This window comes from Anopheles merus, chromosome 3R (genome assembly GCF_017562075.2).
Source record: "Anopheles merus strain MAF chromosome 3R, AmerM5.1, whole genome shotgun sequence".
Lineage (NCBI taxonomy): Eukaryota > Metazoa > Arthropoda > Insecta > Diptera > Culicidae > Anopheles > Anopheles merus.
The window spans coordinates 2,522,241-2,534,144 of record NC_054084.1 but is presented as its reverse complement, the minus strand read 5'-3'; the positions used below and the strand labels follow the sequence as shown (position 1 = coordinate 2,534,144).

Genomic DNA, 11,904 nt, shown 5'->3' with positions numbered 1-11,904 from the left:
AATTGTACCGCTTAGAGAAGTTCTCTGTTTTAACTGTTGTGTAAGGATAAGAGCTTATAAGAACGTACATAGGTTCCATTTTTGTCCCTCACGTTTGTACGCTTTATGATATTTAAATTCGAGTGATTTCTATTTATTGAACACGTGTTAAGATAATTGCTGGGCTGCAATTTTATTGTAAGAGTACTACTACTGCTCAACAGTCGAAACTTGAGCCCATTCTATCTGGAAAACAGGAAACGGCGTTACTGCAGCTACAACTAATAATACTAACTCCGTACACTATCGGGTATGGAAAGATATTGTGCAACAAGACGTAATTGTTACTAAAGATCTGTGATTTGTAGTGGAAAGCAAAACCAGCAGGAAACACACACAGCGAACGAGACTTTGTGTTTGTGGCACGAATATTCTATTGTTCATCAGGAATTGTATAATGCTAGATGTTTCGTTCCAACACTCCTGATTCGTTTGCGACTCTGTGTGTGTGTGTCTATGTGAGCGAGGAGAAATGTTGCCTTATATTTTGCATTGTAAATTTTGCTTTTGCACCTACTGTAAACATTCACCGCAATAAGGCATCGATACCGATTTTCATTTTCTACTCAGAACACGATCACGATCGCTTAAGACTAAACACTACAAACCAGGTGAACTATTGTTAGCATATGAGCTTACGGGATGTAATATCAATTTCATGTTAGATTACGAACAAACTACCAAACTAGCAATGTTTCTAACGAAAAGACAGTGGATAACACGAGTAAAGGAATAATAGGCTGATTTTAGTGTAGGGGAGTGGTAAGGATAAAAACGAAAAACGGATGCGGTATTGCACATCACATTGTGTCCTATCGAGCATACGAATGAATACCGCCACAGACGCTCAGGACACACATTGAATTATGTATGTTAGCAAAAGCTATCCAGCAGTGCTAAAACTATAAATTCTGTAATTCTAAAACGAGGAGGGAGGGGGGCAGTACTAGAAGAAGGAATGTGGCACAATTGAAGGCATATTTGCACGGTAAAATATACGTGTCTGTAGTGCGTAGGATCGATTACCACGATATATTGCATACTGAATTAAGTTAACTTGTAAAAGACAGACATTGTGCTACTACAGATGGTTAAAACTGCAAATCCTCTGAACTATTTATTATTGAGCCAGAAAGACGTCGAGACGGAAGGAAACACATCTATGTAAGTGCTTAGCCTAAGCAGCATTGGGAACATTCACTTCTTACAGCACAGAAAGCGGTTTATCATGTTTCGTCTTCGGTTAGCGGGGAACCAAGGAACCATTGTTTTTATTAACGTTCAAATTTATATCGAGAAGAGATAGCAATCGGGCAAGAGAAAAGGTCAAATGTTAAACTAAAAGTAAAATGTTCTTCATTCGAAGAAGAAAACAAGATGATATGAAGATATTAAAACTAACGTTTAGTGAAATTGTTTATTACAATGTTTTATACCCATACGAAAGAATTGAATATCGGCAACAACACACAAACACACATTCGATTGTTTTGTTGTGGGTTTATTTTATTTCACACACACTGTATATGTTTCATTCCTGTGTTAATGGTAATATTTTTTCACTAATTACAGCTCTAGGGAATAAACGTAATACTTGATTTTAAACCGCACTTTTCAAGAATCGTTCTTGGCTGGAAAGAAAGCAAGAAACCACAACATCATCCAGCAAACGGCAACGGAAAAGGGATGAAACAACGGAACAACAAACGTGGGTTCATTTAGTGTATGGCCCAGCCAAATCGTAAACTGACCCTCCTGCCCCCAAAGCGTCCCTGTGTTCAGCAGCTACACACGCGACACCACTACAGATACATGCCGTTCACGAGAAAGTCGGCATCGTGCGCGTAGGACGATTTCCCCGGACGGCGAATTCTTCGACGGGCGACACGCATCCGGCAGCTGAGCAGAATGCCCATGGCCGCCGTTAGCAGCACGCCGAGGGTAAGTGAGAGCATGGCACCACCGGGACGGTCCGCATACCCGTCGTGGTCCGCAAACTCGATCTCCAGATCCTTGTGCAGCGCCTTCAGATGCTCGTGCACGATCGGATCGGTGCCAGCGTGATGCCCGCTGCCCGCCGCATGATCCGCTGCCTTATCTTTTTTGATGGTTTTAGTTTTCTTCTTCTTTTTCTGCTGTTGTTCCGTCTGCTGTTCATTTGCAGTGTCCAGCTCCGAGTCCGAGGCAGCACCACCACCCTGCTTGCCGTGTTTGTGATGCTTTCGAAGCTTTTTCTTCGGTGGCTCCGTTTGGGTGGGCGGCTGCGATTGCTCTTCACCGCCGGCCGCATTCGTCGACTCCGGGTAAGTGTCTTCGTAAGCATCTTCCTCATATTCTGCCCCACCGCCAGAAGGATTGCTTACCGGGGGTTTATGTTTAGCGCTGTCTGGAGCGGTGGCACCAGACGAAGGCAACGATTCGTGCCCTGTCGCAGGATTGTTGTTTGCCGCTGGAGTATCAGACCCGGCGCGATTGTTCGATTCCTCTCCAGCAGCTCCAGGTGCAGCAGGTGCACCAGGAACAACAGCGTTCGGTGTGGGAGTTGCTCCACTCCCTGCTGTCTGCGATCCCAGTCCCCACTGTGCACCGGAAGGATGAGCGGCGGGTTGATTGATCACCGACTGTTGTTGCATTGTAATCGAGGACGCTGCGTCCGCCCCATTGGAAGTTGACTGCAGCTCTTGCATCACAGGACGGTGCTGTTGGACTGGTGGCTGTATGTACTGTTCTTGAGGAACAAGAGCTCCATCGCTTCCACCGCCGCTAGGCAAACCATCTCCCGGTTGCATTGGCCAATTGGATCGCACGCTGTTGCTTCCCATCCACTGCGAAGGAAGGATGGATTTGTAAGATGATGGCGGGAGTTGTTGGGGCTGTTCCGGTGGAAATTGTTGCAACGGTTGCTGCGGATAGCCGTTGCTCCCTGGCAGGGTCAGATACGATTTGCCACCACCGCCACCCCGTATAACGGAGGACGATGGCATGTAGTTGGGCTCTGGTAATGATTCCTGATATTGCTGCGATGCTGGGCCCAGGCCGTTAATCGGCGAAAGCTGCAGACCACCCTTGTGATTGAAGATGTGACTATCAGAGGTATCTAAAAGGTGCAGAGATTGGAAATATGGTCAATCGATCACAAAGAAAGCCAAAAGGTGTAAAGGACATACCAACGTAGTTGGGTTCGTTGATAGCTGGACGGGGCCAGGGTTTGGGCGCTGTCATCGGATCTTCCCGGTTGCGGTGCATAATCGATTTGGTAAGCTGTTGTTGTTGTTGCTGCTGTTGTTGCTGCTCCAACGACAAGCTGAAGCGATTCGGCGGTTGCTGAAAATCCAACGGTTGATACATTCCCTGCCCGATCATTCCCTGTGAGGGCATCCCTAGCGGATTGTTCCCGCCTGCACCACCACGCACCGAGGGAATCATCATGATGGGCTGATTGACCGAACCACCACCGTTGGCATTTCCTAGGCCGGCGCCCTGCTCTCTGCCCTGCTGCAGCACGCCCGGCGACGAAACGAGCGGTGCGCGATCGTTCTTTTGCGGACATTCGGCACCTTCGTCACTGCCGTCCTCGCACTGTGGGATGCCATCGCACACGTTGTACACGGCAATGCATTCGCCCGAGTGACACGGAAACTCGAAATGGCCACACTGTTGCGTCGCCACCGCCGTCTGTTTCGGTGTGCTGGCGCTAGGGGTGGTTGGTAATTCGCCGAGTCGAACACCCAACGGTGGCAGGGGCGTTGTCGAGGAAGCGGACGCTAGATTTGATCCAATCTGTTTGCCGTTGGTGCCACCACCGTCCTTCAAGCTGACCAGCTCTAGCTCGTGCTGGGAGAGCGGCTTGGTCGCACCGTTACTGCTGGTGGTGGCCGGCTGACCAGCTAACGATTGTATCTGCGCCGCCAGCGGTGGTGGTGGCGGTGGTTGCTCCATAGGGGGCGGTGGGATGGACAGAACCGCGCTGGTGTAGTTCGAGTGGCGCGTAAACTTACAGCGAAAGTTCTCCGGTGGACCACACTGGAAGAGGAAACACGTTCCTGGACTCTGCGAGCCGGCAGGTGTGAACCGAACAGAAATGCATGGGAAGGGATTTTAGAACAAAGGTACATTTAGAAGCGTAACGGTAACGAGTTGGGGCGATGGTTTTTTGGACAAAACCCGAGCTTCAGCATAATACGTTTGAGAGGCGAAAGAAAGAGGATGTTTCATATTTACACATAATAAAACTTGTTTAGAATCGTCGCCCTAAAGTTGGGGCGCTTTAACCTGGAACGTCGTTTTCTCACCTCTCAACCGAACAATCACTGGTCAAGGTACTTCCCCGCCTTTTTTTGGAGACTCATGTTACTACCCATTGTGCCACGGATAACGGATGTTTACCGACGTTTTACGATGTACGCCCCATTCGCAGGGAATTCCCCTCGTCGTGACCTGAAAGCCTGCCCTTTGGCACACGACTTACCTTCTCCTCGAACACGAACACATCGCAGTTTTCTGTTTCGCAGCAGAGTCGCAGGCACTGTTCGCGCGAATTAAGATCCGCATCGTCCAGGAAGCGGGCACCCATCGATCGTGACTCTTCCGTGCGTATGATGGTGTTGAGATGCACATCGAACCGAACTGCTGGCAAGATGGATGGATGTTAGCAGTTAGCAGGCCATGAAGTTTGGCTTTGGGAGGAGATCCCCACGCTCACTTACCTAAACATGTTTCGATATTCATACGCTTCGCAACCGGGAACGTTCCCTCGGGTAGTGCAATCGTGCCATGGTACGGAACAACGGTGGCTAGCAGTAAGAGCAGTAGTAAAGGGGTTGCTGCGGACAGGGTGGCACTATTTCCGGCGCTAGTAATTAAGTTAAATTGCCTCCGGGTTAACAGCTCCATCGTAGTTCCTTTGCTATATGTATATTAGTGAGATAATATACGCCGCCGTGCGTTGTTCGCGACTCCTTTCCTGAAGAGAGACAGCGAATCTTATGACCATCGCTTTACGTATGGTATTCTTTTTCCCCTTCCTGCTACTATTATACAATGTTTATACCTGGTGTTGTGGAGGACCTCTAGCATAAGGAACGAATGTGGCGATCGTTTTCAAACCACTGTAACAGTAGTAACACGCTCTTTCACTGAATTTCACTGCAGGATACCGTTGCGAATCGAAACAGAACACCAATCAGAATGGAAATGACGAATTAGAGCAACGCAGAAGGAAAGGCTTTCCACCCCAGGAGTATTATCTGCAAGTGACAGTCCTGCACTGTGCTTTGGAGGAAAAATCAATAGCTATCGTTGGGGGGGGGGGCTTTACGCACACAATCAGGCCTCCCCCATCCCCATACCAGTCCCCGTCACCCTTCACGTGGTGACTGGTTGGAAAATACAAAACATTCGTCAAGTAGTAGGTTGGAAAACACATTTCCCATTTTCGTGGAAAAGCTCCATGTTCGTAACTTGGCAAAGCTTTCGCACGCTGGCAGGACACGCATGCGCCATTTTTGACGTAACAACAACTCGTCCGTTGAAGAGGGGAAAAAATGCGCGCCGACGATTCAGGACGGCAGACAAAACAAAAGGTAATAGTATACAGAGCGAGAGAGATAGAGGGGAGAGTATTGTAGTAAACAGCATGCGGAGAGCCTGGGGTAGTGTTCTTCTCTCCATTGCTAGGCGGCTGTCATCCGGGTGTTGCCGCGAGCGACAGTTGCACGATCTGTGATTGCTAGATGATTCTTGAGCGGCACGTTGTAGAGAGAACGGAGCAGCTTCGGTGGTCACACACGCCTCCATTTGTTTGATTCGTTCGATTCAGTTTCCAGTCGGTCGCCGCGTCGGTAAGAGCTACGCGTTAGTGCTTGTTTGGGGACAGTGCAGCTCTTTCTTCCTTTGCTATACTCTCTCTGTGCATCACTTTCCTGGCAGTGTGAGGCAGTGTTCTGGTGCAAGGATTTGGTAATAGTGTGATAAAAAAAAACCAACAGCACTGTGAAGAATCTCTGCAGCTGGTACTGCTGATAAAGAAGTGTGTTTTGTGTGAGCGTGCGTATGAAAGGAGCCATTTGACGAAAGTGCAGGTGTTTAAAAGATAAACAAAAAGCGGAAAATCATAACCACTTTAAGCAGATAAGACGAAAAAAAAAGTTGCAGTTAAAGAGGTAAGATTTAGTCACTTTCTGGGGAACAAAGCGATTCTCACAATAGATCTTTGAACTGGTAAAAGCTGCAACAGTAATAGAACAAGTTACAAAGAAACCTGTTCACTTGCGATGTCTGCTATCCAATAATGTATAAAAGAGCTTTGTTTAATGGGTGGATGGAGAAACAGCTTTTCCACTTGTACGTCTTGCACAAAAGAAGCACGTGCTAAACGGCGCAGGTACAAAATGGCGATAAAATCACACCTTCCCTTTGCAACAGTTTGCGACGAAACGAGTAGCATCTCTTCTCCCAGGGGGCGTTTTGACGTGTTCGGATCGGATAGATTATTATAGAAGCTCAAAGAGAAAATATAGAAACTCCACTTGCTTGCTGCAGTAGTGTGCGGTACTGTAGACATTTTGCGTCATGTTTACATCCGCGTGGCGTCAAGTGGTCTGCAAGGCTATCGAGAACAAAGCGAGAGAACGGGAGAGAGAAAATGGAGAAGAGATTGGTATCTGGGTAAGCTTTATGCAACAGAGCAAGGGTGAGGTTGAGGAAGAACAAGAGGACGATAGCGACGGGGAGGAAATCTCGTTGCATCGAAGAATTGTTTACAGCCATTGAGTCGAACATAGTATGCGGAGAGTGTGAATTTGTCATCATTCATATGCGAGTTCTTCGCTCTCTCTCTCTCTCTCTCTCTCTCTCTCTCTCTTTGTTTGCAAATATTGTAGATATTGCTATTTTAATTTAATCTAAGCAGTTCCAATAATTGTTGAACACACTTTGAAATATGATTACTCATTGGAGCCAAACTCCAGACCATTAGAGAGCATCCTTCCTATATAATATTAAACAAGTTAGTGATGCGACCGTTTCTAGTAATACAACTACCAATAAGCTCATGTACTTCATAACGACCACTTTACTACCGATCGTGTCAGTGCGAATGCCTCCGTACATGGTGACACTTCCGGCCTCATCATATTGGCAATGTCACCGGAAGCCTAATTTATACAATTAGGCGCTGGAACGGGTCTCGCTTATTTGCTCCATTTTGTCCCATTTTATCGATCAATCTTGCGAAACATTTCACAGTTCATTACGCAAAACCATCATGCAGAGTGTGGCAGATTGTGGGCCACACGCTTTGGTTTAATTAATTAGAACATTTTAAGGCACCACCATCACCACCGCGGCGGGGACGATGATGGTCGTCGTGGTGTTTGGCAAAGCTGCGCTTGTTTAATTGGATTCGTTTGGGGTGTTTTTTACCGAAACCCCTTTCAGGCAAACATCGGAATCGGAATCATTGTTTGATTATATATGGTTTGATAACCTAGCAATTTAACAACGCTTAAATTTAACCAATGTTGTGTTTTGTCGTGGAATTTGCTCACTCGACGTGGAACGATGGTTCTGTGACGTGGGATGCCGAACACAACCCCCCACCTGCGTGGCGTGTCGTTTACGTCGTGCGTCAGGTGCTGTATGCTGGATGCCGGTGCCATTCAATCTACCAGAGTGGGTGCCCTTTTGGAACGGTGATAGCTTAATCGAGTTTTCCAAAAGTTCCGGAGTTGTCGATTTACGTCAAGGAATGTTCTGGAATTTTGCACCAAGTTCGTTTCGTTAACGGAGCCCTGCTTCTTCGATCGATCGGCAGCACGCAGCACGCACAAATTCAATTCTAGATGTGTGATATTCCAATGAGATTTGCAATTAACCTGGAAAAGGTGGCTGTACGGAGCGCCGGGTTAAGAGAATTATAATTATATTTGCTGTATTAAATATTCACACATATTGCCTCAAAATGGAGTGTTCTCACTACTCGTCTGAAGAGGTCTGAACTGAAGTTGCATTGCAACAGATAAAAAATATGTCCTCCATAAACAAAGCGAGAAACGAAATAAGAACCTTAAAACAAATCGCCCCGACGCTGGGTCTCGAGTTGAATTTACATTTTCGTTCCATTTCCATTTGGTGAATGATATGGCGTATTTTTTAATGAGACATGCAACCTCCCTTGGAGTTCCGTCCCTCCTATATGGAGTCCCTTTTAGACGTGCATCCAATTTCAAGGGCTAGAAAAAAGCGGTTCTCAAGCTGCATGTGCTCCATACGTATCAGGAAGAGCGCAGGGAAGAGACACACATATTCGCACGATTTGCTAACGCCTATCCACTTGAGGGCTGTACGACAGACACAAGTGTCCGTCCGGGGAACACGCGGTATCAATTTGTAGGCAAAACAGCACCATAGAACGGTGGCTACTGGTGGCCGGTGGTGGGAGAAGACTTGATTGTAAATATTCTTTTGCCTTGGTTGCGCTACACGACGCTACAGCATAGTGGTGGTGCACCCGCGATCACTGCAGAAGTTGCAATCAAGGGGTCCGTCCGTCCGTTTCTCCGCGTTGGGGCGCTTGTCGGGGCGATGAATCAGCATGAGCTAACAGATTGGTCTGTGTCGGGTCTGGTGGACGATGGCAGACATACCCCGCGCGCGGGTGTACGATAAGTTGGAAAATAAATAAATATGCAAACGCTCCCTAGGAGAGGGCACCAGTTGGGCGCTGTAGTCAGCATGTTCTGCTTGATTGCTGGAATAAACGGGGAAAAAAGAGTTAGAAAGGAAGCATACAAGAACGAGTGTAATCTATGATACTGTGTTGGAAGTAAAAGCAAGGGTTGCGAACAAAACAGTTGAGTGTGAGTGTCAGCTATAACTTGGATTTTGCTCCAGTGGTTGCTAGGTTATGGTCATCACTGAGACCCAACAGTTTTCTGGCTGATAACCGTAATCTACAACCAGATACATATTCTTTGGGGGGCTTCCCCAGATTGTGCAGTGAATAAGCATCATGACAAGCATTTGCTGTATGTTGAATATCTCAGCACGAGTTTTTTAGTTGTTCCAGACTATTTAAACCTCATTTACAGAACCATTTCGGCCTTATGAATGCACAAATGCGCCTTATCATGCTCTTCAGAATCGGCCCCTTCGGTATCTTTACCCACTTTGGCTGTAAGTTTCTCCATTCGCAATCGAACAAAGGCATTCCTGTTCCAGTCTTGGCGTGACAACGTTGCTGCTGGATCGTCGATGGTAACGATGATTCAGTGATCAAATATTTTCCCTTGTCCTGTGTGTCCGTGTCCGTGTGAAACTCGCACCGGTAGTTGCATTCAAATGGAACGCAATTTGCAGCACAAGTTTGATGATTAAAACATTCGGACAAATTGAAAGTGTCTGGGGAGGTTTTTGAAGCTGGCAACGTTCCACACCGGCAGTAACAAAAGGTGTAAAACAGCCCCGAATTGTCGAATATCAATGCAAAACTGTTTGTAACTTCTTTTATTTCCCTCGGGAAGTGTTGGTAGCAGTCTCTGCTCTTGGCAAACAGTCGCACCAGGCAAGCGTGCAAGTGTTGTGGTGAAAGGTCTATCACAAACCGGACGTTATCGAAGGAGGCTTTGTTTCGGCACGCAACGGCTCTGCTAGCTCCAATGCCCGGTTCTCTAGCTAAGAATAGGAACGAGGATACCCCTCAGTCCTTGCCTCACGTATGGTAATTAGAATGGAGGATTGTAAGCCCTGCTGGAACTTTTCTAGCCGACGAAGGCAGCTTGCAAAGCATTACCCGGTACACCCGGTACGGTGTCGGAACGGAAAATTGTGTACCGACTGAGAATTAAGCAAAACAAAACTGCCCCGACCTACACCCCCCCCCCTCCCCCCGCTGGGAGGGAAATTCTTCGAAGCATAACCAACCAAAGGGGAGGAGGGTGTACCATCTGCCTCGACGAAGCATAAATAATGTTGCTTCAAACAGCCACACCAAAGGAGGAAACGAATGAAAGATACTGCCTGTCTACTGTTGCTTGCTCGTTCGCTGATGGTGAACTTTGAAATCCATTTGTGGCATTTGTGTGTGGTAACGTCGAAACATTTTCAGCGAGGCCGTTCCGATGCTTTACCGTTCTGTGTGTTTTTGCTTAACGTACGCGGAGCTTTCGTTTTTCTCGAACGGCAGAGTTCCATTCCTACGTCCAATCGGATGGCCATCAACTGCTACTGCTTCTTCGACATGACATTTGCGTTCGGTGGTGGGCACGTTAGTTAAGGTGCGTTACATTTTAATTTGCCATAACACGAACACGCGGCACCGTGGCGTTTGAAAGGCTGTGGCTGTTGCGGACACCTTTTTTCGGAGATACAATTTAAACGGCAGCTTTATGTCTTTTTCATTGATACACGGGGCGCGGTGGTCTATTAATCAGATCGACATATTGGGGTGGAAGTGTTGGTGGTTAATTGGTCACAGCGATGTTTAGTGTAGCCTTGGGCCTTGGGCAAGCGAAGAAAGGTATGGGAAGCATGGTCCATAAGTTTCAACTTAAACGAAACATATTACTAAACTTGCGTAATTTATACCACCCGGTGTAGATTTCAATGTGCCTAATTTGAATTATGGTTAATTGTTGAAGGACAGCACCATGTCTCACATTGCTGTTGCTGACAGCGGACACTAATGTGACCATGATGTGTCACAATGGATAGGAACGATTCGAACCCAACAATCACACACAAAAATCAATAATTTAATGTTGCAGAAATGGCAGAAACACATGGCGTTTTAGTCTTCCGATGCTGCTGCAGTTGTGCCACAGAAAGAGTAGCGACTCAGCGCGGTGGAAGGGAAGGGCACAGCACTGCACAGGAGACGGGATAGGGATAATGGAGGCGCCCGATGATTTGTCGGTTTGATCGGTTTGAATCCTCGAAATGAGTTGTCTGTTATGTGCCGACGCCGCTGCTGTCGCTGCTGCCGCTGACACAAGGCCTCCATAAGTAGGCTCTGATCGTGCTGACACGGACTGACGGAGCGAGCAGTGCTTAAGAAGGTGTGGAATGTTAAGCAAAAGCCGGACCACGGACCCATCTTCCAAATCCTTTCGCTGGGTGGGTGGCACATGGCACAGACGCAGAGGGAATCCTCCCAATCGCACACCGCACCCAACCGAAGAGAGTATTACGCAAGGAAAGGTCGCGGCCGGGGGTGCGATAAACGGGCAAGCCGAAAGCCGATTGTTTGCTTGCGTATGCGACGTTTGGAAAAGATGCGACCGTCGTTGGGGCGGTGCGGTTATGTGGCGGTTTGGATGGATCCGGGTATTTCCGTGCTAATCGCCTTACCGCACGCGTATTTTCAGCCTGCAGGGATGGGGAGGTGATTGGTGGTCATAGCGTGTAGGCGGATGAGGCGAATGAAGGCGGCAAATACACATCGCTTAAAAGATCGCATTACGAAGGTGCAAGAGAAATACTGTTTGAAAGGAATTTTATATGTTTTTATTTAAACTGCAACAAATGCACGCATGTTTGCAACTGTTGCCGATGGTTTTGTAAAAAAAAATGCATCGTTATTTTCACTTGTGTCATTTCGCTCGCTCGCCCACTTTTACTGGGCTGTGATGGTGACGTTGGTGGTGAGCGTGTTCACCCGTAATAAGATCAATTTAAGGGCCGTTGCACCCTATGCAAATTGCATCTAATGTTCGCGCCGGTGCCGATCAATTTACGATGCAAATTAGAATTTATAATCTACTTCAGGAAGCTGTGGACACGACCAGGGAGAGCAGGCAGAGCAGGCGCGGACATCATCCGTTCAATATGCTGGTGGCTGTACGGTAAAGACGTCTCTCCGAGTCGACC

General features: G+C 47.4%; 2 protein-coding genes across 2 annotated transcripts in view; one reads left to right on the top strand and one right to left on the bottom strand.

The window, feature by feature from the left end:
• Window positions 1–1,524: 1,524 nt before the first annotated feature.
• Window positions 1,525–5,327, bottom strand: LOC121597489. The gene is made up of 5 exons (XM_041923291.1): window positions 5,090–5,327; window positions 4,746–5,002; window positions 4,508–4,665; window positions 3,207–4,089; window positions 1,525–3,136 (listed from the first exon to the last, which is right to left on the bottom strand). The coding sequence occupies exons 2-5, from the start codon at window positions 4,930–4,932 to the stop codon at window positions 1,842–1,844; spliced, it is 2,523 nt and encodes an 840-aa protein (XP_041779225.1). The 5' UTR covers window positions 4,933–5,002; window positions 5,090–5,327; the 3' UTR covers window positions 1,525–1,841.
• Window positions 5,328–5,830: 503 nt separating this feature from the next.
• Window positions 5,831–11,904, top strand: part of LOC121597499 (protein phosphatase 1 regulatory subunit 14B) — a 32,044-nt gene continuing 25,970 nt past the window's right edge. Inside the window, exon 1 of the mRNA XM_041923310.1 lies at window positions 5,831–6,200. The gene's annotated coding sequence lies outside the window, so the exon portion shown is untranslated. The remainder of the gene's footprint in view (window positions 6,201–11,904) is intronic.

Coding starts and splice junctions, on each gene's coding strand:
- LOC121597489 (XM_041923291.1), bottom strand. CDS start 4,932: ATGGAGCTGTTAACCCGGAGGCAATTTAACTTAATTACTAGCGCCGGA. Junction 4,090..4,507: donor TGTTCGTGTTCGAGGAGAAG/GTAAGTCGTGTG, acceptor GCCGGCTCGCAG/AGTCCAGGAACGTGTTTCCT. Junction 3,137..3,206: donor CAACGAACCCAACTACGTTG/GTATGTCCTTTA, acceptor TGCACCTTTTAG/ATACCTCTGATAGTCACATC.